At 39.2% G+C, this 21617-nt stretch overlaps 1 protein-coding gene across 3 annotated transcripts in view; it reads left to right on the plus strand.

The window, feature by feature from the left end:
* Positions 1-21617, plus strand: part of aspscr1 (ASPSCR1 tether for SLC2A4, UBX domain containing) — a 205092-nt gene that overhangs the window by 61831 nt on the left and 121644 nt on the right. For all 3 annotated transcript variants that reach the window (XM_041217161.1, XM_041217159.1, XM_041217160.1), the window contains 2 exons: positions 4476-4549; positions 9346-9964. In XM_041217161.1, the coding sequence (XP_041073095.1) occupies positions 4476-4549; positions 9346-9964 (693 nt within the window). The remainder of the gene's footprint in view (positions 1-4475; positions 4550-9345; positions 9965-21617) is intronic.

The following is a 21617-nucleotide window of genomic DNA, read 5'->3' on the forward strand; positions in this document are numbered from 1 at the left end:
ACTGAGAGTTTGAGTGTGGCTGGCATGGAGGATGCTGCTCTAGCAGTAGAGCTGTTGCTTCAGATCTTCCAATGATTCTAAGAAAAAAAATAAAGTCTTGGATTTGTGCCTTTCATATCCTCATGATATATTTAAGTTATTCAGAGCCAATGAACGTACTTTTAAAAAAAAATCAATCATTTACAACCGAATGCAGCAACCAGTTTGAACACAACAAGATCCTATTGACTGCAAATGAAATGAAAGACTAAATCACTTTTTTGCCAGCGTTGCTTGAGGGTGAATGTTGGTCACCTTAGATTGTTGTAGGTTCTTTTCTTCCTTCATCTCTTTGAGCTGTAGTCAAGAACATTTGAACCCAAACGAATCACTAGTTAGGCCAGTGTAGACCATTGTGGTCCGTCTGAGTTGCTCTACTCATCTCCCATTACTGATTCAATAGTGTTATACTGGGTGCAGTTTTGACACCACAAACATCTGTCCACACTTGAATCCTGCTTGTTCAAATATTATAGGTTTTTAGTGACTTCCACAAAAACAAGCTGCTTATATAGCTGCCTTTCATTTCAAAAGGTTCATGTCAACAAAACTCTCAGCTCTGCCTCCGAGCAGACCATCTATGCTGCATGAGAGGCAATAATCTAGTAGCCAATGCCATGCCATCAAAAAAGTATTGAAGGAAATTTCTTTAGGTCAAGATCTTTGTGACTCTCTTTTGTGCTGTTATGATTGAGTGAGCATAAATCCCCTTTTGGAGGGTAGAGGTCTGCTGGATAAAGACCCTACCAAGTAGGCTACATATCTTCCTTCCTGGTGTCATTTTGTTTATGAATTTTTGTGTTTTAATTATTCAGTCATGGGGTATGGGTGTCATTAGCAAGGCCAGCATTTGCCTATCCCTACTTGCTCTTAACAAGGTGATGATAAGCTGCCCAGTCTGTATGGTGAAGGTATTCCAAAATGCTTTAAGTAGGGGGGGGGCAGGTTTCAGGATTTTGACCCAACATTGATGAAGGAATGGTGATATATTTCCAAGTCAGGATGGTGTATAACTTTGAGGTCATGATGTTCCCATGCATTTGCTGTTCTTGTCCATTTGGGTCGTCGAGATCAGTTAACAGGTTTGTGCCATGCTGTTGAAGTATTGAAGAAACCTTGGTGAGTTGTTGCGGTGCACCTTGTGGATGATTTTTACTGCAGCCATTGTGTACTGATAGTTGAAGAGGTGAATGTTTAAGGTGGTGGATGAGTGCCAATCAAATTGGCTCCTTTGTCCTGGATGGTGTTGAGCTTCTTGAGTGTTGCTGGAGTTGCAGTCATCCAGGCAAGTGGCGAGTATTCCACCATATTCTTGACTTGTATCTTGTAAATGGTGGAAAGAGTGTAGGGAGTCAGGGGATGAGTTATTCTCACAGAATACCCAGCCTCTGACCTCTTTTAGCTCAGTAGTTATGTGGCAGGTTGACTTTAGTGAATTGACTCCTACTCATTAAAACTGCAGATTTATTTTTAATCCCGCTTAAAGTTCTGATTAAAAGTTCAAGGAACAATTTTTGGCAAGCCAGAAACTAATATAGGCAAGTTCAGAAAAGATCTACTTGCCAAGTAAAACATTTTTCTAGCACGGCTTAACTCTAAAATCTTTGTTGTTCGTGATCTTTTAAAAGTACTTTTTACAAACTGAAGCTTTGAACTATTTGAGAAGTGTTTTTTTTTTGCATTGACAAAGTCCACTTTAGTTATTCTGTAAGCAAACACTGTATGAGAAGTGCGAAAGTAATTTCGACATGGAAGAACAATCAATCAAGTCCTGTTAAAGCTACAAACAAATTAAATGCTTTGACATGATTCTCCATTCCTGTAACATGATATTACTTTGAATGGCAAGATTGTGCTGGTGGTACTTAATTTGTTCGAACATACGGACAATTTCCCTGAGTCTTTATCTGAAGTGTATGGCTGCTACCTGTAGTAACTGGCTAAGATTTATTTTGTTTGACATCTTTGGATGTTTCCAACCTCCAAAGTTGTAGCTGTTTGCCAATTTGAATGCTTCAACAGAGATCATTCAAATGGTTGCCAAGTTAGAGACAGATAATAAAACTAATAATAAAAAAAATTGGTAAATACCTAACAGTGTGTGCTTAGAAGGCTCTACTCTGGCCATAATAAGGAAACGATTTACAGGAAAGGAATGCGTCACACCACATTGCGAAGCTTTGGTTTGCAGGTTGGATAGTTGGATTCCTTTTCAGAATTTAAGACCTCTGAGACATGGCTGTAAAAATAATTGGGGTGTTTGAAATGACTGGTGCGGCTTCATCAAATGATACCTAGCCATTCTTTAAATGTCACTGCTAAATATTGTAATTTGGTTTCATAATATGGAAGGAGAAATAAAATTCCTTTCACATTAAGCATGTTGGAGCTGATTCCATCTGCATCCTGGGTCACTGTCTGAGACTGAACCATACTGTTTTGCAAGTTTGGTGTCCTATTTGACTCTGGGCATGAACTTCTGACCTCCAAGTCATCATCATCACCAAGACTGTCTATTTTCATCTCTAATATGACCTGTTTCTGCCTCTGCCTCTCTGCTGCTGAAGCCCTCATCTGTGCTTTGGTTAACTCAAACCATAACTATTCCAATGCTCTCTGAGCCAGCCTTGCATCTTCAACTTTTTGTGAACTTGAGCTCAACCAAAACTCTGTTGTCTGTATCGTAACTCACACCAAGTCCTGTTCACCCATCACCCCTATACTCATTGACTTCTAATGGCTCCCGGTTAAGCAGCCATCGTGTTCAAATCTTTTCATGGCCTCACCCCTTCTAAACTCTAACCTCCTACATCCCTCCAGGGGCACTGTTCCTCCCATCTGGCCTCTTGTCCGTCCCCACTTTGCTTTGCCCCATAATTTGTGGTTGTGCCTTCAGCTATCTGGGTCCTAAAAACTGGAAATCCCTCTCTAAGCCTCTCCAACTTTTTACCTCCTCCTTTGAAGTTGTTCCTTAAAACTTACCTCACCCGTCCAAATATTTCACGTGGCTCGAGGTCATATTTTGTCTGATAATACTCCCGTGGAGCACTTTGGGACATTTTATTCCATTAAAGGTGCTATATAGATGCAAGTTGTCGTTGATGTGTGGCATAACAGAGGTGAATTCTAGGCTTAAAATGTTTCCAAGAGTGCTGCTTGGCTTGCAATAAATCTTTGCTTATATGTAACATGAAGGAATTGTCTGATATTAAATCCTTAATGCAAATTGACACTTTGGTATACATGACATGAAAGTATTACTGTGCATTACAAAAGTGTGTCCTGAGAAACATGTAGCTCTGCTGTAAAATAATGATGTTCGGACGTTTATTTCAGATAAAATTCTTTATTTACTATTTTAGTCTTAACCAGTTTAAATTCTAACCAAATCAATACCTCTGCTAAGATAGAAGATAAGGAATTTCCATGTGGGCTGGTTGAATATTGGTGCGCTTACAGTGCGGTATAACTTCAAGTTCTTAGTATTATCGTAGTTCAGATTTATTCCCTTTAGAAGTATGAAATTTGCTATTTTTCTAGGTCAATTCAGCATAGCACCACCTGGTAACAACTTTTGATACTTGTAAAAATTTGATAAAATTGCATTCAGGAGTTTAGGTTTGGTGCTTATAAATTTTAGAGCTATGACACATAGTGGGTTAAAACAATGTTTTTTCATCTTTGAAATGAAGATTGGTGCCAGGCCAGATAGATTCACTGGCTGACTGTAAGGAATCCAAATTGAAATTAATTATGTAGTTTTAATCTAATCCTAGTTGCAATCCAGAGCTTAGAATTTCCCATAACTTAGCACTAAACTGCCTTCAAAATGTTACAATGGTGGCTTGCAAAGGGAAGGAAAATGTGACGTTGATGAAATAAAGGATACTTTTCTAAGGTTGGGAATGAGGTGTGAGGTTGAGGAAGTGTAGCTGGAGTTTACTTAGCATCTCATACCCCAATTTTCCCTAGCCTTTGTGACACAGTACCAGTTCTATTTCAGTAGCTGTGTTATGTGGGTTGACACAATTTATAGTACCTCCTTATACTGTTGTTAGGATGAGTACTGAGAAATACACATCCATACTGTGAAAATACTTTTTTTTTCCCTTTTGCGGCAGTGGTTCTCTACCCTCTTGGGTTGAAGGACCCCTTTTCAAATGGATTAGTAATCATAGACCCCCATCTAAAATTATAATACTGAACAACACTCATAATATGAAAGCATGTAGAGATGGGTGTGTCTGCTTCTCACTGAAGGCTCTCTTCAATGATCTTAAAACAGGAAATTGTGATTTTAACCAGTGTTTGATTGAAGCCATGTTGTATGGGTTATTATTTATACAGGAAAAATTTATATAGAGAGTTAATGGAAGTAATTATTTTTGAAATCTTATTTTTTAATACACGCTCTTTCACTTTGTGGCCTGTTTCAGATAACTGGTGAATCTGCATTAAAGACAACCACTCTAAAATCACTTGGACTCACTGGTGGTGGTGCCATAATTAGGTAAGGAGCCAACTGTACTTGAGCAATTATATTTCAGTGAAAACTGTTACTGCTGAAGCTATGATCTCCACCTCTGTGATTAGCAGGAAGTAATCATAATAAATAGATGTCAACCATTTGTAACTAAAATGTGTAGTTCAGGATTTTTGGCCCTGCCACAGAACTATTAGAGGAAAACTGTTTTGGTTTGGCGGGGGGGGGGGGACTTGGCTGAAAAGAGAACAAACAAGTTCATGTTTCAGGTGGAGACTTTTCAACAGACACCATTCTGATTTAGGGTCTTTAACTGAAACATGAATCTGTCTTTCCTCCTTTCACACTGACCTGCTCTATATTCACAACAGTTTCTGTTATTAAAAAGACCCATTTGCTGCGGATTGTATATGGCATATTGCTGCGAGCAGTATTTCCCAGCAAAACTTGCTGATAATTAAAATAGTTCTTTATGAGGTACTTAAGTATTGTAAAAGAGTTATTTTTCAGTATCTTACTCAGAGTAACTTGGAGTACAGTATGGTAAATAAAATTAACTTGCTTGATAGCTGACAGTTTTGATATCTAATTAGACAAATCCTAAACTATTGAAATGAGATGACCCAGATTATCTTTTTAAAGAGTCGGCTATTAGTAGTAAGGCTTTTGTGGAAAGCTGGATTGATTAATGGCACTCACTACAGGACGAAATGAGGCAAGGGCATATTTGATTACTGAAGGGTGTTGTGGAGCTGAAAGAAAAGCATGTTTATAAGTGAAACAGCATGCAGTGCTGTAGCAATCAACGGGAGCAGGGTGGGGAAGTAAGACTTGCTCTTAAATGAAACTTGCTCTTATATGACTTGCTTTTAAGTGAATTAACCTGTTTTGAAAAGTAGTAATGGGCTCCATATGTTTCCGCGTAATCCTTATTTCATTTCTTCATATGGTACGTGTTAAAAGAAAATCCTGATACTTGACAGCCTTGGGACGGATTATATACTTCAGTTGGCAGGTGGAATGTAATTAAATTTTCAGGATAAATTCTCAAAAGCATTGTATTTTATTTTCTGCCATATTTGCATGGTTGAATGCAATTTCAGAAAATGAAGTATAGTAACTCTACCAAGTTCCAACACACTGGACAAAAATCACAAAGCTAATGAACCATCATGTTTTTGGAATGTGGCTGAGCTGGCATGGATGCATTTATTGCCCATCCCTAGTTGTGCCCAGAAACTAGTGGTAGGCCACCTTCTTGAACTGCTCATGTTTCACAGTCAATTTTTACAACCAAGTGACTTGCTGGGTCACTTCAGAGAGTGTTAAGAGTCAGCTACACTGTGTGGACTAGTCATGTATTTGGTCAGACTACATAGTATCCATTTAACATTTACACAAAAACCTGGCAGTTTGATGTAATTTTTCTAAACTATAGCCACAAATCACCAGGTTTATTGAATTGACTTTCATAACTTGCATTAATAGGGTTTGACTGCTAGGTTTGCGAGTCCACTACTGTAACCCTAATACATGACCGCTACTGATTTGACGATGGTACTTGATGTTTAGAATCAGAATGAGATATTATAGTCCTGGTGAACTAAACTTTGCCATCAAGAATTCCAAATCAATATCCTTTATGGTTTTAAAACATGTAAATGCTTTTGTTAAAAGGTTAAAATACTTAGAAAATTATTTGTTTATTTTGGAAATAAGGTAATAAGGTATCAAACATGCAACCCCTAGTTTGGTATGCAATGTTGACAGTTCTATCCTGTAGCCTAGTGGGTGACCCATTACTCTTGCCATGGCTGCCTCTTCCTTCTCAATTGCCTTTCTCACTCGGCTGCAAAGTTTTAATTTATATCTATTTTTATGTGCATTCAGTTGACTCCAGTCATTGGGGGCGGACATAGATGGATCTTGTTTATTGTGAAACCTTTTTACCTTCAAAACATGTCTTTTGTGCAGTCTTGACCTATTAATTTGTCCCATTAATTTAGCTATTTGGTTTCTCCTTTCTCTTACGTTTACGTAGAGAACTGATTTCTATAAGTTAAAATTTCTTGGAGTCCATTTTCCGTGCTTTTGGTATTGAACTTGGGTGCACACCAGTATCGTGGCTGATACGCAGACTTCAATAAGGTCATTGGAGACCTGAGTCTGCAAGATCTCATTCTGACAGTCCTTCATACACAGCCATTTTGGTCAGCCTGCTTACCTCAAGGAAGTTCTTTAAACCACAGTGGCCCCATCACCATGTGTCTTGGGCATCCTGGTTTGTTTAACATACCTCTAACTCAGCAAAAGAAGAGGTTACGTCGCTTGCCTGTGTTGACCTAATTATTCTTGTTTAGACAGCCCAGCGCTTTTCCTTTCTTTGCCTTTCTCTCCAGCATGCCTTGAAATTTTCCAGAAGTCTTGTAGACCAAGGAGAGAAAAGAAAAAAGCAAAGTAAATGAAAGCAAAATACTGCAGATGCTGTAAATCTGAAACAAAAACAGAAAATGCAAGAAATACTCAGCAGGTCTAACAGCGTCTGTGAAGAGAGAAACAGAGTTAACGTTTCAAGTCCCCTACGACTTTTCTTCAGAGAAAAGAAACCTTCCCTAAGGTTATTTATGAGCAAAGTTCCTTCAAAGAGAAGGAAACACCTCAGTTGTAAAATGATCAACTGCATCTGTGCTTTAGGTCACAAAGAAAAGGCATTAATATCAATGAACTAAGACTGATGTAATTCAGTGTTGGACTAAATGAAAAATGAGAAACACAATATCTGTATACGTAGAGACATTGTGCACTAACGTTATTATTCCTTGCATATTCCAGTGGTGCAATAAGCACTTTTACATTATATTAAGCAAGTACTTTGTGCCTTACATACTTTGGAAAGGAGTACAGGTTCAAAGACAACATGGAGAAAATAATTTCTCTGCAACTGGCACAAAGAGAAGCATCATCTACATGGATATATTGAGGTTTAAGGAGGCCGCAGGATAAGAAGCTTAATATATGAAAGAGTGCTCCAGAATTGAAGATGCCACATCTGAATCATGCTGAATAGTTCCAATCTAGCTGAAATGGATTTGGAAAAGTATCAAGGAACTAAAAGGCATTGGAGAAGGAGGTAAGGAAATAAACCCATTTACATCAAGAATCAGAAAAATCTCAACTGAAGCTTTTGTATAAACTGCACTAATGCAGCCACCTTTGCTACAGTCTTGTGTAGCATTTGAGAATAAAAATCACAATGTTTTTGTATGCACTGTTTGCAGTGTTAATTTAGTTTAAAAAAAAATGAATGTTGTTACAGCAATATATTTTGCTATGTAATCTGTCCTACAAATGTTGTTTTATTCTGTTCACAGCAATACAGATTGCAACCAAGCTTTGGAAGAACCCTTGCCCCATTCACAGTTGTACAAAGTACTGGTTGCTGAGCTTTAGAAGGATCTGTGGCAAAGTAGCATTCTGTTTTACAGGTGGTGAGTGGGACAGCAGCTCATCGACTGTAGAAGTGGATACTGACTCAGAATCTCAATCTCAAGGTCTTGGATGCTCGACGGAGATCATTTGGGCAAAATCCTGGAGTAAAATACAGGGTTTGCCTCGGACTAGTGAGTCAGTTTGTGCCACCACCTGTGGGTCATGCCAGTTGCACAGTGTTATCAGGCTGAATATTGTGACAAGACTTTTCAATGGCCTGGGGAAGCAAGTGCTTATCCTCATACAGCAGACTTTCAAATGGCAGATATTAACAATGTTGGAAGCACTACTTTGAGACACAATTGACAATAGATGTCATAATTACCATTCTTGACTTTGAAACAGTGCAATTTGCTGTAAGTAATGTGAAATTTTGGCAGTTATACACTTGGATCCTGTTGCTTCATTTTTTGGGGGCTCTGTGATTCATTGTTGCTGTTGACTTTCCTCTTTGACACTCCTTTTGAGATAATTGATACAGTTCCATCAATACACTGCACTGCCTAGAAGTGAAAAGAAATGAGGAAAAAGGCTTTAGTTTTTATTGAACTTTATGGGCTACTTTGAAATGGTGACTGTTATTTGTGGAAGCATGACTGAAATTTTGAGCACAGAAAGATCCACAGAAAGCAGTGATGATGAATGAATGACCGGTTGATCTATTTGTCACAGTGCGGTTGAGGCAGGAATGCTAGTCAGTACATTGAGAGAACTCCTTGCCTTGAGTAGTGCTGCCAGATTTTAAAGTCTATGCTAGCAGGTGGACAATTCAACATTCCAACCGAAGAATAGAACTTCTGGCAATGTATTACTCTACTAATATTTCACTGAAGTGTCAGTTGAGATTACGTGCTGAAGTCTTGGAGTGGGCTTTCATCCCACAACCTTTTGATTCGGGGCAACCAACTGAGCCAAGCCACCTGGTAGCCTTTTGTGGCTGATGGAAAAAAAAATGGGCCAAAAAGACATTGTTTGAGGACATGTTTGAATGAAATAAATAACTCTGCTTCCAACGATCATATGATTGCTTCTAGACTTTTGACTTTGGTCTCCATTTTCTGCCCTCATCTTTATTTGCATGGGTCAAGTTACCTTGTTTATACATCCTAAGATGTTAAATATATATATCTTAATACAACACTAGTATTTTAAGTTAAATAGCATTCCAAGCAGAGCAATACTGTTTCAACCACCTTGTTGCTTAGTTTTTTGAAAGTAATACTCTTGCCTCACAGCATTAGCTAATTCAGATACTGCCCTACTAAACAGTTTCAGTGGTTAGCAGAGCTAAATATTTAACCTAGCCTTTAATTCTTTATCTTTCTTTCATACAGGTATGTTTTGAGGAGATTCACTGTGGATGGACAAAATGAACCAATGGATTTGGCAGCAATTTCTGACAAACAGCCAGCGAACAAATCTGAATCCAAAACCGTACTGATTGAGGTTGTTGATGGCTCTCCATCTGAACCAGGCTCTGTTCATTCTCTGGAGGATTCTAGTCCTGATGGGTTGAGCACAGAGATTAACTCAAGCAAAACTGTGGAGGTTTTTGCTGAAAAGAAAGTGCCACCAATGGATTTGACACAAGAACACAGTAAAGACATTACAGACCCTTTCCAAAAGAAAGATGAAAGCAAATTGCCAATTGAACAGATCAGCTCAGAGCCATCAAAAAAGCCAAGTGATGGTTCAGCACAGCCTGCTGCTCCTGAGCCAGGTCCTCCTTCAGAACGTTGTGAGGTTTCGGACCACGGTGCCTCATCCACGAAACAAAATGAAAGTCCTGTGCTTATCCCCTTTCCAGCGGGTGGTCAGCGACTGGGCCAATCAGAAATGGATCAAAAACACTTTACCCCTGAAAAATCATCAAAGGCAACACACTCTTCTACAGCAGCTGGTCCACCACATCCAAAGAAATCAAAAACTGTTCTTCAGCAGTCGCCACTGAAGGTAGGAAGTTAGACGCTAGTTTTGTTTGAAAGATTTTGTCCACTGCTGATGCAGCAGGTGCAAGGAAGCTCAATTTATTTTGGCCCCTTAATTTGTAGTTGCAAGTCCTGCTGTTAAATTAAAACTTCAGTGTTTGCATTTCTGCCGGCATCTTTGTTTCTAAAGTTACTATGTAAGTATGAAAGTCTTCAATTCCAACAGAAGAGTTTTTTTCTTCTCTTTGCAGATAGCATCTGTTCCAACAACTGTGATGTGATAGTCATGTAGCAACTTAAAAAACAGCCCTTTTTATTTTTGGCATCCCCAGCCTTTCCTTCCTCTGATAATCCTAGGCTTTTAAAACCCAAGTTTCGTTTTACTTAGTCACTTCCTTTGAGTTGCCTTGTCTGACTTTGAATCTTCTTGATGCTGAATTACATGATGAAAGTTGTTCTTCCTTCGATGTTTATTCCAAATTACTCTCTCAACTGGCTCAGCTTTAAGAATTCAAGAAGTTTCCAGTTACGAACGTTCAGTTCCTTGGCTAGGTAATCACATCCTATCTACACTGTTGTAAACAAATGGTGGGGATGGCTCGCAAAAACTGTTAGAAGTGTGAGAATCCTTGATAAAACTTCCCTGTTTGTCACCTTTGGCAGCCTATATCTGACCACAGACCAAATATTAAACCTCTATTTGGCAAACTACAGAACAAACCTTTTGCTTCAGGATTTCACGTTGTCCCAAGCTATGTAAGCACTGGGCCTAAGTAGGATCACCTAATCCATGCCGGAAGGTATCCTCTAAAATGTGAGAACTATTGCTGGACAAAACGGTTATACAAAATTTGACTGAAGCAGCAGCATAAGAGTTGCTGATGTTTAAGGCAGACCTCCAGAGAGAGCTACTGTTCCTGTATTTGCATCCAAAATATTTGTACAGAAAGCCAGTAACAAAGCTTCACACCATTATTACTGACTATGCAACCATGGTTGCTGGAAAATGCAGTGGCCATCAAAAATTTTCTGGCTTGCTTGGAGAGTAGCTGTCTCAGCATAGGCACAAAACTGTTGTCCAATTCAAACTCAGGAAGTAGAAATGTAATCGTGGTCTATTAGGAATCATATTTTGGTGTCAGAGGCAGTGGTAGTTTCACCTGAAAGTGCTTATTTTTGACACTAGGCTGAATTTCCCCACCTTTGGCCCTGCTGTCCTGAAAATGCCTTTTTCAGGTCAGTAATCTGCTCAGCACAGCAACAAGACTGTTGGTATAATCTCCTAGAAAGCATCCAATTAAAGAAGGCATCTAGGGTACCCCTATCCAATTTGGGACATTGGGCGGATTGAGGAGGCAGAAGGGCGCTTCATTGCAGCGATTGCGAGGGCAGCTGGCAGCCTTCACTGTGTCTGCAGTGAGAGTGCTACTGAGGTGAATGGGCTGAGAGGGGACAAGAAAAAATGGAGGTGCAAAACAACTGGAGGAAACGGTAACCACTTCTTCACCGCTAGCATTATCCGTGCCATTGGTCACCAGTGATAATCATGCGGTTGCAAGCCTCTACCTGTGGATGACTTCAGGCTTGTCAATTTACACTGTTAATATACGGATTGATGTTACTTACATGACACCCTCACCTCGGCTTTCCACTTTGCACTTGCCTCCTATGAGTTGATGAACTGACAAAACAAGCTTAACATTATAGCTCAAATACACTTGCTTAAACACAGTTCTGTTTTCTGTTTTGCACCCCAAGAGTTCCCTTATCTTATGAAATCTTTAAGGTTCATTCAATTTTCTTGGGAGCAACGCAAAAGGTATATCACTGCTCTCTGGAATTCATTCTGATATCTCTACAGTGTTCCAGCTAATTTGCCAAGGTACAAGATTTCACTGGTGTCCTTCCATTAGCTTTTGCCTAAGTGACCCTCTAATTTCTTTTTTACCAACCTCATGACTCTGGATTCCACAGGTCCAGCATGGGCTTCTCTGCAACTCTTGTGCAGTGGCTTAAAATGTCATGGCCTGTTTCCAGGTAGAAATGCAAAGCTTTCCTTAGTTCTAGGAAACCACATGAATAACTTCTCCTTTCACTGGGATAGCTGCAGAAGTGATGTCTCCAGTTCCTTCGCTAAGTAAGCCCACCTGCCACTTTATAATCTTACCTTTCTAGATGTGAACCTCTATATGGTCCCAACCTTTTAAGTGCCTTAAACTCTAAGCTTGTTTGAATTGAACTTCGTTCAGGATTCTTACCACATGCAGTTAAAATTTTAATTCCTAAAACTAAAAGTTATATTCTAAAGCATATGAATTACGAACTAGATATTCACACAACCTGAATTGGCTTCCCTCTTTGCTAGCTGGGCTGCCATCAGAGTATAGAAACTGCTTCTGGGAAAAGCGTGAGGAGATTGGAACACACCGGCATTCCTGACTGACATCACTTTTTTTTCTAGTTACCCTCATACTCACCCCACCCCATCCAAAGAGGTGGTAAAATTCCACCCCTCCCAGGTGTCTGAAATGAAATTGCTCCATCCTGCAGCTCAAGGGTACCTCATCTTGTTGGAAGCAAAATTTGCTGGAAAAAAAAGTACTTGCCAATTTGGGAGTCTTGTGCTTTTTTCAGTGGTGAAGGTAGAAGTCCTCCAATTACTTCTCTGATTTTCTTCCACCATCTGTAGGTTACGGGGATAAGGCAGGGGAGTGGGACTAGGTAGGATGCTCTTTCAGAGAGCCAGCACAGACTCAATGGGCTGAATGGCTTTCTGCACTGTAATGATTCTGTGGATTATTTGTTATGAGGTGACAGATGTTTAAGAAACTATGATGCTAGAGTTGGATCTTCTAAGTTGATGAAATACAGAAACCACTGATTCTTCATTTTAAGTAGAGAACGTTCCATCCCTTTCTCAAGGCAGGATAAGTTTACTTGCTCTTTTCTGTCCACAGAAGTTACTGCTTGGGCCATCTCATCAGTACTGGTGATTAACAATTGGCTTTGAGATAGACTTTTGTGTGAATAGCTTAAAATACCAAGTTGCAGGAACTTACGACTTATTGTCCTTAACATTGGGTGGCATTCCCTATATATCCTTACAGGTGTTGGCTGTTGCTTAGTAATAGTATTCTTGCCTCTGAGTCACAAGTAGTGGGTCCAAATCCCTCTCCATAGACTGAGTACAAAATCTAGGCTGACGCTGGGAAAATGTTGCACTGTTGGAGGTGCCGTCATCAGATGAGAATTTAAAATGAGGCCATATCTGCCCTTTCAGATGGATGTAAACGATTCATGGCACTATTTTGAAGAAGAGCAGGAGAGTTTTACCTGGTGTCCTGGCCAATATTTATTTGTCAGCCAACATGATTAAAACAGATATCTGGTTATTGTCATATTGCTTTTTGTGCAATCTTGCCTTGTGCAAATGGTTGATGCCGCACTACACTTCAGTATTATTTCATTGGCTTTAAACATTTTGGGATTACCTTAGGCACTGTATAAATGCAAGTTATTTCTTTATTCAAATTTAAATGAGTATTCTCCAATCCTTCCTTAGATATGCCCATTCACACTGCCATACATCTGCGCAGATGCAGGCCTGCTACCTGGTGTCTGCCTCAAACGCTTGGTATTGATGTGTGATGGGTCAGTGAATGTTGGCCTATTTGGAGAAGCAGAAGAGGGGAGGGCACCACAGTCAAACCCAAATCTATCTTCTGGCTTTTTTTTAAAAAAAGGAAATGTGTTAATTAAAGTGAGAGAATTACTGCCGTGAAAATGGAAAACTTTCCACTGAAATAACCAGTATCGACGTGGAGCACCTTCGCGTCAGATGTAGCACAACTTGATGCACAGTGAAGCTCCGTCTATCTACTGTTCAATAATGTGCTTCAGGACAGCACCTTCTACTGCATCATTGAAGCAGTTTCCCTTACACCAGTCATGCTTGGATCTTGCTGAGTGATATTGCCAATCAGTTCCAAATTAGAGGTCAGTTTTGTGTTTGTGCACAACTGGAACTGGGTTGAGGCTGCCTAAATTCATTTCACAGATATCCGCAGATAGCATTTTGAGTTGGGAACATTGGATGTTTAATTTCTCCCTTGTCCAAAGTCACTGAGGTTAGAGGTTATACTGAGGCAACTGACATTTTAGCAGGCATTAGCTGATTTAACATGGATAGTCGGGGTCTCTCCTGTTCCGTGGCTGTTCTTCATTAGACCATCCAGTTACCAGCTGAACCATCAAGGGACTGTTCAAAAGTTAGTTTAACTAGACTTCATTTGACAAGTTTTAAACACAAGCAAAATTTCAGTTCAAATACATCTTTCTGTCAAATGTGAATGATACTTTTAAATTTTCAGATTCTTGTGTTGAATATGAATCTGGCATTGCATTAGGTGCTCTTCCCTCATTATACTTTCAAGTCACTAGAAATTCTTCATTTAGCACCAATATTTCTTCAATTGTTCTCCTTTGGAATCTTTTGATTTTCAAACTACTTCCATATTGTAATTTTTTTTGTCTTGAAGCGAGAGTTAAAATTGCTTTGATTCATGCATCTTCATTGAGTCTGATGTTGTCAAGGCCTCTATATTAATGCAAGTTCGTTCTTTTCAAGCAATGTCTTTTTACTTGTCTACATTCCCACCCTTCACTGTGAATTCATCCCACTGAGCATGTCATTCTTTTCTCCTGACCTCAGCCCTCAATCGTCCAGATTTTGGTGGCGAACCAAGTTGCTGCTGTGCTGTTTATTTGATCGGGTTTATGACTAGGAATCCTGCTATTGTGATAAATTTATTGGTAGCTAAGACTTCTCAGTTTTATTTAACCAGGAATTGGGACAGAGCAATATATGGGCTGTATAAGCTAATGTATGTGAGCAGACTGCATATTCTTACAAATGTGTATCTGAGTAGTATATGCTCTTCAGCAAGCAAAATTCAATCAGACTTTTTATGATCCACCTAAATCTGAAAAGGAACTCAGTTATATAATGGATATGATGGTGTTCTTTTCTTTTGCACAAAATGCATTTCTGAAAATACATTCAGCTGTTCACTGTGTAAGTAAAGCTTTGGGCTAAAAGAGACGGCAAGTGAAGTATGACTCATTGGTTGGCAGAATATGTGGTATAATGTTACCATCTTACATAGCAAGATTGCCCCCAGTGGAACAGAGTGCATTTGTAAGACTTTATGCCTGCAGCATATAAGAGTTATAAAACTGAATGTTAGAATTTATAGTTAAGCTAAATAATTGACTATTAGGTCCAAGTATTATATAGTGTAAATTAAGACATCTTCTGACTTTCATTTATGTAAAGTTAGGATGATGTTCCCCTAATTTTCTGGACGTTGCATTGTCTTTTGCATTTTTGTTTAAGATAGTACCGGTTTGAATCATGCATTTATAATCATGAACAGTCCAATTGAAACCACAATTGAAGTGTGTTCTAATGCATAGTTTGGCCCACTACTTGCCAAATTTACAGCTTTTGATGCAGAATTAATTACAAGTTTCATAACGGCATGATAAAGACTTAATTTCTTTACAGTTATTTTTAGTATTATGCCTCCCAAGATGTTATTACAAATTGGATTTCCTACAGCCAGACCTATTAGAAGGTGGAAATTATTTTGATATTGTGACTTACTGGAAAAAATCCAGCAGTCTGAGAGGATGTCAAAATGAGAACTGGATAAGTAGATTATATTATGTATAATGCACAACTGCTTGGAGCAAGACACCCAAGTTTGAACTTCTGTATAGAAAGGAGAAAGATCAGAAACTGTCCTTATACTAATAAGTAACAAAACCTAATAACATTCAACTATCGTCCTAGGAGACTGTTCTGTCTATCCAGCCCTTTCAGTTGGAAAGAATTGACTGAGAGTGGTGGCAGGAGCTAAAATTAGAATGATTCCAAAAAAAATGAATGATATTACAAATTGAAATATTTTTCAGTTTTTTTGGGAAAATCTACCAACAAATACACACAGAAGCATCAATGTTTTGATTCGTTGGCAGTTAGCAATGCATTCCAGAGTTCAGATGGCAACCACATAAGTGAAGTATGAGTGATTCATGAATGCTTTTTCTAGATTATACATCAGTCACTTCCTTGTAGGCTACCATCCTTTTGATTTGTTATAATGATTTGAGGAAAAATTCTTTCACCGAGAAGGTGGTTTGATCTGGAACTCACTGTCCCAAAGAGGTAGTAGAGACAGGAACCTTGCTTGCAATTTAAAAAATGACCTTGGAAGTGCCACAACTACTGGGCTAGTGACCAAGAGCTGGAAAGTGGTATTAATTGTATAATAATTTAATATTTGATTGTGTTCAGGTGGTCGGTATGTCAATAATGTATATCTTTGTAAATAAAAGATTAGACTGAAGTTCTATCCTTCACCACCTGGCTTTGTGAAATAGAATAAGTGCGATGACACTGCTGTTCTGGTTGGCACAAATAGTGGCCTCCTTCTGTGCTATAAATATTCAATGTAAATAATAATGCTATTAAAATAGTGCAGAAAATTAACCAAGCACCTATTGTAATGTCATGATTTTTGAAACAGCAAAATTAGATAGCTGTTAAAACTATAGAGCATATATAAAATTTACAGTAATCATGGAAGGGATTATAAATGTGCCTGCCTTACAATAGAACACAAGAAGTAGAAGCAGGAGTATACCATATGGCCCGTTGAACCTGCTTCCCCCATTTAATACAATCATGGCTGATCTTGAGCTTCAATTCCATTTTCCTGTCCATTCCTCATATTCCTTAATTCCCTGAGAGACCAAAAACCTATCTATCCCAATCTTAAATGTATTCAACAGTGGAGTATCCACAACCATCTGGGGTAGAGAATTCTAAAGATTCATATCCCTTTGAGTGAAGCAATTTCCCCTCATCTCAGTCCTAAATGATTGGCCTCTTATCCTGAGACTGTGCCCCCTAGTTTTAGATTTCCTGATCAGCGGAAACAATCTCTGTGTCTACCCTATCAAGCCCCTTCAGAATTTTCTAGGTTTCAATGAAATTACCTCTTACTCTTCCAAACTTCAAAAAATATAAGCCCAATTTATTCACCTTATCTCATTTTAGGACAACTCCCTCATCTCAGGGACCAATTTGGAGAACTTTCACTGTACCAACTCCAATGCAAGTATATCCTTTCTTAAATGTAGAGGCCAAAACTGCATAAAGCATTCAAGATGTGGTCTCACCAAACCCCTGTACAATTGTAGCAAGACTTCCTTATTCTTTTACTTCAATCCCCTTGCAATAAGGGCCAGTGTGCCATTTGCCTTCCTAATTGCTGCTGCACATTTTTTTTTATTCGTTCATGGGATGTGGGTGTCGCTGGCTAGGCAAGCATTTATTGCCCACCCCAAATTGCCCTTGTTCAGAGGGCATTTAAGAGTCAACCACATTGCTGTGGGTCTGGAGTCACATGTAGGCCAGACCAGGTAAGGACAGCAGATTTCCTTCCCTAAAGGACATTAGTGAACTAGATGGGTTTTTTACAATAATCGACAATGGTTTCATGGTCATCATTAGAGTAAAAATCATCCAGATTTTTATTGAACTCAAATTCTACCATCTGCTGTGGCGGGATTCAAACCTAGGCCTCCCCAGAGCATTACCAGTGACAATACTGCTACACCATTGCCTCCCCCTGCATGCTAACTTGTATATCTTTGTCCGAGCACACCGAAGTCTTTTTGAACATCGACTAAAATTAGGGTGGTAAAGAGGGCTTTAAGCTAGATAGTGGGGCTAGGGATCAAATTTGGGAAATGTGATAAATTGAAAGACAAGGCAAGAGAGCAAGATAGGAATAAAAGAAATTATGATCAGAGTGTGACAAGAAGGGATGGAGTTTACAAGCTAAGAGTACACTGGGACATAAGGCTATTTTTACAAAAATAGTAAAAAGAGAAAACTAAAGGTTCTGTATCTGAATCCGTGTAGCATTCATAATAAAACAGATGAATTGACTGCGCAAATAGAAATAAGTCAGTACGATCTGATGGCCACTAAAGAGACATGGCTGCATGATGAAAGACTGGGTCCTGAATATTCATGTTATTTAGGAAGGGCAGGAAACTAGGAAAAGGCGGAGGGGCAGTTCTGCTATTTAAGGATGATATTGGTAAAATAAAGAGAGATGACCTTAGTTCTGGAGATCAAGATGCCAAATCAGTTTGAGTAGAGATGAGAAATAGTAAAGGGAAGAAGTGACTTGTGAGAGTGGTTTATAGGCCCCCTAACACTAACCACCCTGAGGACAAATATACAGGAAGAAATAATGGAGGCTTGTGAGAAGGGTATGGCAATAATCATGGGTGATTCCAATCTTCATATAGATTGGACAAATCAGCTTGGCAAAGGTATCCTGGAGTTCAAGGCGTTTTCAAGACAGTTTCTTAGAGCAGCATGTCCTAGCACCAACCAGAGAGCGGGCTATGCTAGATCTGGTAACATGCAATGAAACCGGATTAATTAATAGTCTCGTAGTCAAGGCACCCCTAGGTAGCAATGATCATAACATGATTGAATTTCACATTCAGTTTGAGGGAGAGAGGAGTGGATTTAAGACGAGTGTTTTAAATTTAAATTAAGGGCATTATGAGGGCATAAAGATAGAAATGGCTAAAGTGAACTGGGAAATTAAGTTAAGGGATAGGTTAATTGAGATGCCGTGGCAGACATTTAAGGAGCTATCTCAGAATACTCGGAAAAGATGTATTCCACTGAGAAAGAAAGAACTAAGGGAAGGACGCACCATCCTTGGCTAATGAAGGAAGTTAAAGATAGTATCAAATTGAAAGAAAAAGCATACAATTCCACAAAGGTGAGTAGCATGCCAGAAGATTGGACAGAATATAAAGAACAGCAAAGAATGAATAAAAGGGGAGGGGAATTGGAGTAAGAGAGAAAACTAGCTAGAAATATAAAAACAGATAGTAAGAGTTTCTATAGGTATTTAAAAAGGAAAATAATAAGCAAAGTGAGCATTGACCCTCTAGAGAGAAAGTCTGGGGGATTAATAGGAGAAAATAAGGAAATGATGGATGAATTGAACAGATATTTTGTTCACTGTAAAGGATACAAATTGCATTCCAGAAATAATTGTGAATCAGGAGGTGAAAGGGAGGGAGGAATGTAAAACAATTATAATCACTAGGGAAAGGGTACTAAGAACTAAAAGTCCCCAGGGCCTAATGGACTTCATCCAAGTGTCTTAAAAGAAGTGGCTGCTGAGATAGTAAATGTGTTTGTTGTCATTTTCCATGATTCCCTCAATTCTGGTCTGATCCCATCAAATTGGAAAATAGTGAATGCAACTCCTCTATTCAAGAAAGGAAGGATTCAGAAAGCAGGAAACTACAGGCCAGTTAGCCTCACATCTGTCATTAATAACATGCTACAATCTATTATTAAGGAGATTATAGCTGAGCACTTACTAATTTATTAGAGTTCTTTGAGGAAGTAGCAGCAATGTGGATAAAGGAGAACCTGTAGATGTGGTGCACTTGGATTTCCAAAAGGCATTTGATAAGGTGGTAAATGAAAGGTTACTGTTCAAAATAAGAGCTCACGATGTAGTGGGTAACATATTAGCATGGATAGAGAATTGGATAGCTAACAAGAAGCAGAGAATAGGGATAATGGGTCATTCTCAGGTTGGCAAGCTGTAATTAGTGAAGTGTCACAGGGATCAGTGCTGGATCTTTACAATTTATATCAATGAGTTGGAAGAAGGGACAGAACCTATAGCTGCTAAATTTGCTGATGACACAACGATAGGTAGAGTAATTTGTGAAGCGGACATGAGTCTACAAAGGGATTTAGATAGGTTAAGTGGGCAAAAATTGACAGATGGAGTATAATGTGGGAAAGTGTGAACTTGTCTGCTTTTGCAGGAAGAAAAGTCGTCTGTTATTTAAGTGAGGCAGATTGTATAACTCTGCAGTACAGAGATATCAGGGTGTCCTGGGATATGAATCACAAAAAGTTAGCATGCAGGTACAGTAAATGATTAGGAAGACAAATGGAATGTTGTGGTTTATTGCAAGGGAAATGGAATATAAAAGTAGGAATGTTTTGCTACAGTTGTCTAGGGCGTAGGTGAGACCATATCTGGAGTTCTGTGTACAGTTTTGGTCTGCTTAATCAAGAAAGGATATAAATGCATTAGATCGACTGATAACCTGGGATGGGCGGCAGGGGCGGTTATCTTAAAAGGAAAGGTTGGCTCGGCCTGTATCCATTGGAGTTTAGAAAAATGAGGGGTGATTTTGTTTGAACATGTAAGATCCTGAGGGGACTTGACAGGTTGGATGCTGAAAGGATGTTTCCCCTTGTGGGACACTAGAACTAGGCCGTTTAAAAATAAGGAGTCTCCCATTTAAGATGGAGATGAGAATACATTTTTTCTCTGAGGGCTGAGAGTCTTTGGAACTCTCTTCCCTGGAGAGCGGTGGAGGCTGATCATTGAATATTTTTAAGGCAGAGGTAGATAGATGCTTGACAACAAGGGAGTCAAAGGTTGTTGGGGGCATTCGGAATGTGGAGTTGAGGCCACTTTCAGATCATCCATGATCTTATTGAATGGCGGAGTAGGCTCGAGGGATCAGATGGCCTACTCCTCCTAATTCATATGTTCAACATTCCATTTGTCATCTTGTTGCCTACTCACATAATCTGTCTATATCTCTTTGCAACCTCTGTGTCCTTACCACCTTTTCTGAGTATCACTTGCACACTTGCTCTCCCCTTGTGCTGTCATCTTGCCTCGGGCATAAGAAATTGGGAGCATACATCAAGCCTGCTTTGCTGTTCAATACGGTTATGCTTGATCTTGGGCTTCAGCTCCACTTTCCTGCCTGCTCCCTTTATTCTATTCTTTGATTCCCTGAGAGAACAAAAACCTGTCTATCTCAGCCTTAAAATATACTCAAAGACGGCGCAGCCATAACCCTCTGGAGTAGCAAATTCCAAAGATTTACAACCCTTTGAATGAAGAAATTTCTCCTAATCTCAGTCTTAAATGAGCTCCCCCGAGACTGTGCTCCTGTGTTCTAGATTCCCCAACTTGGGGATATAACCCCATAATATCTACTCTGTCAATCCGCTATCAGAATCTTGCATGTTTCAATGAGATCACCTCTCATTCTTCTAAACTCGAGAATAAAGACGTAATTTACTCAACCTCTCATCACAGGACAACCCTTACACCCAGCGACCAATCTAGTGAACCTTCACTGTACCACATCTAGTGTCTTTCCTATTTCTATCTCCCTCCCTCCCACACCAAAGGTTTTGGGGGTGGTGGGGGGGTGCATTGTACAGTTTGATCCTTTTTCTCCCTTCACCTCTCTCCATTGTAGTTGCTTCTGTTCATTGGAACATCAAAGTTTCTGCTGGTGAATGGGCTGGTCAGGTTATGGAAGGAAAGTTTAGACCTTTTATGCCCCAAAAAGTGGAGTGGTGGAAAGATAATATTCAAAGTTGCCAATTTGATTAGTGTAGCATTTATTCGCTTTGACTTGGGTGAAATGGGGGGACCAACACTGTGGGGTTGAAGAACAAATACTGTAGATTAGGATATGTCAACTCAAGAAAAGTGTTTTTTGAAAGTAGAACTGAAATA

Source organism: Carcharodon carcharias, chromosome 22 (genome assembly GCF_017639515.1).
Source record: "Carcharodon carcharias isolate sCarCar2 chromosome 22, sCarCar2.pri, whole genome shotgun sequence".
NCBI lineage: Eukaryota > Metazoa > Chordata > Chondrichthyes > Lamniformes > Lamnidae > Carcharodon > Carcharodon carcharias.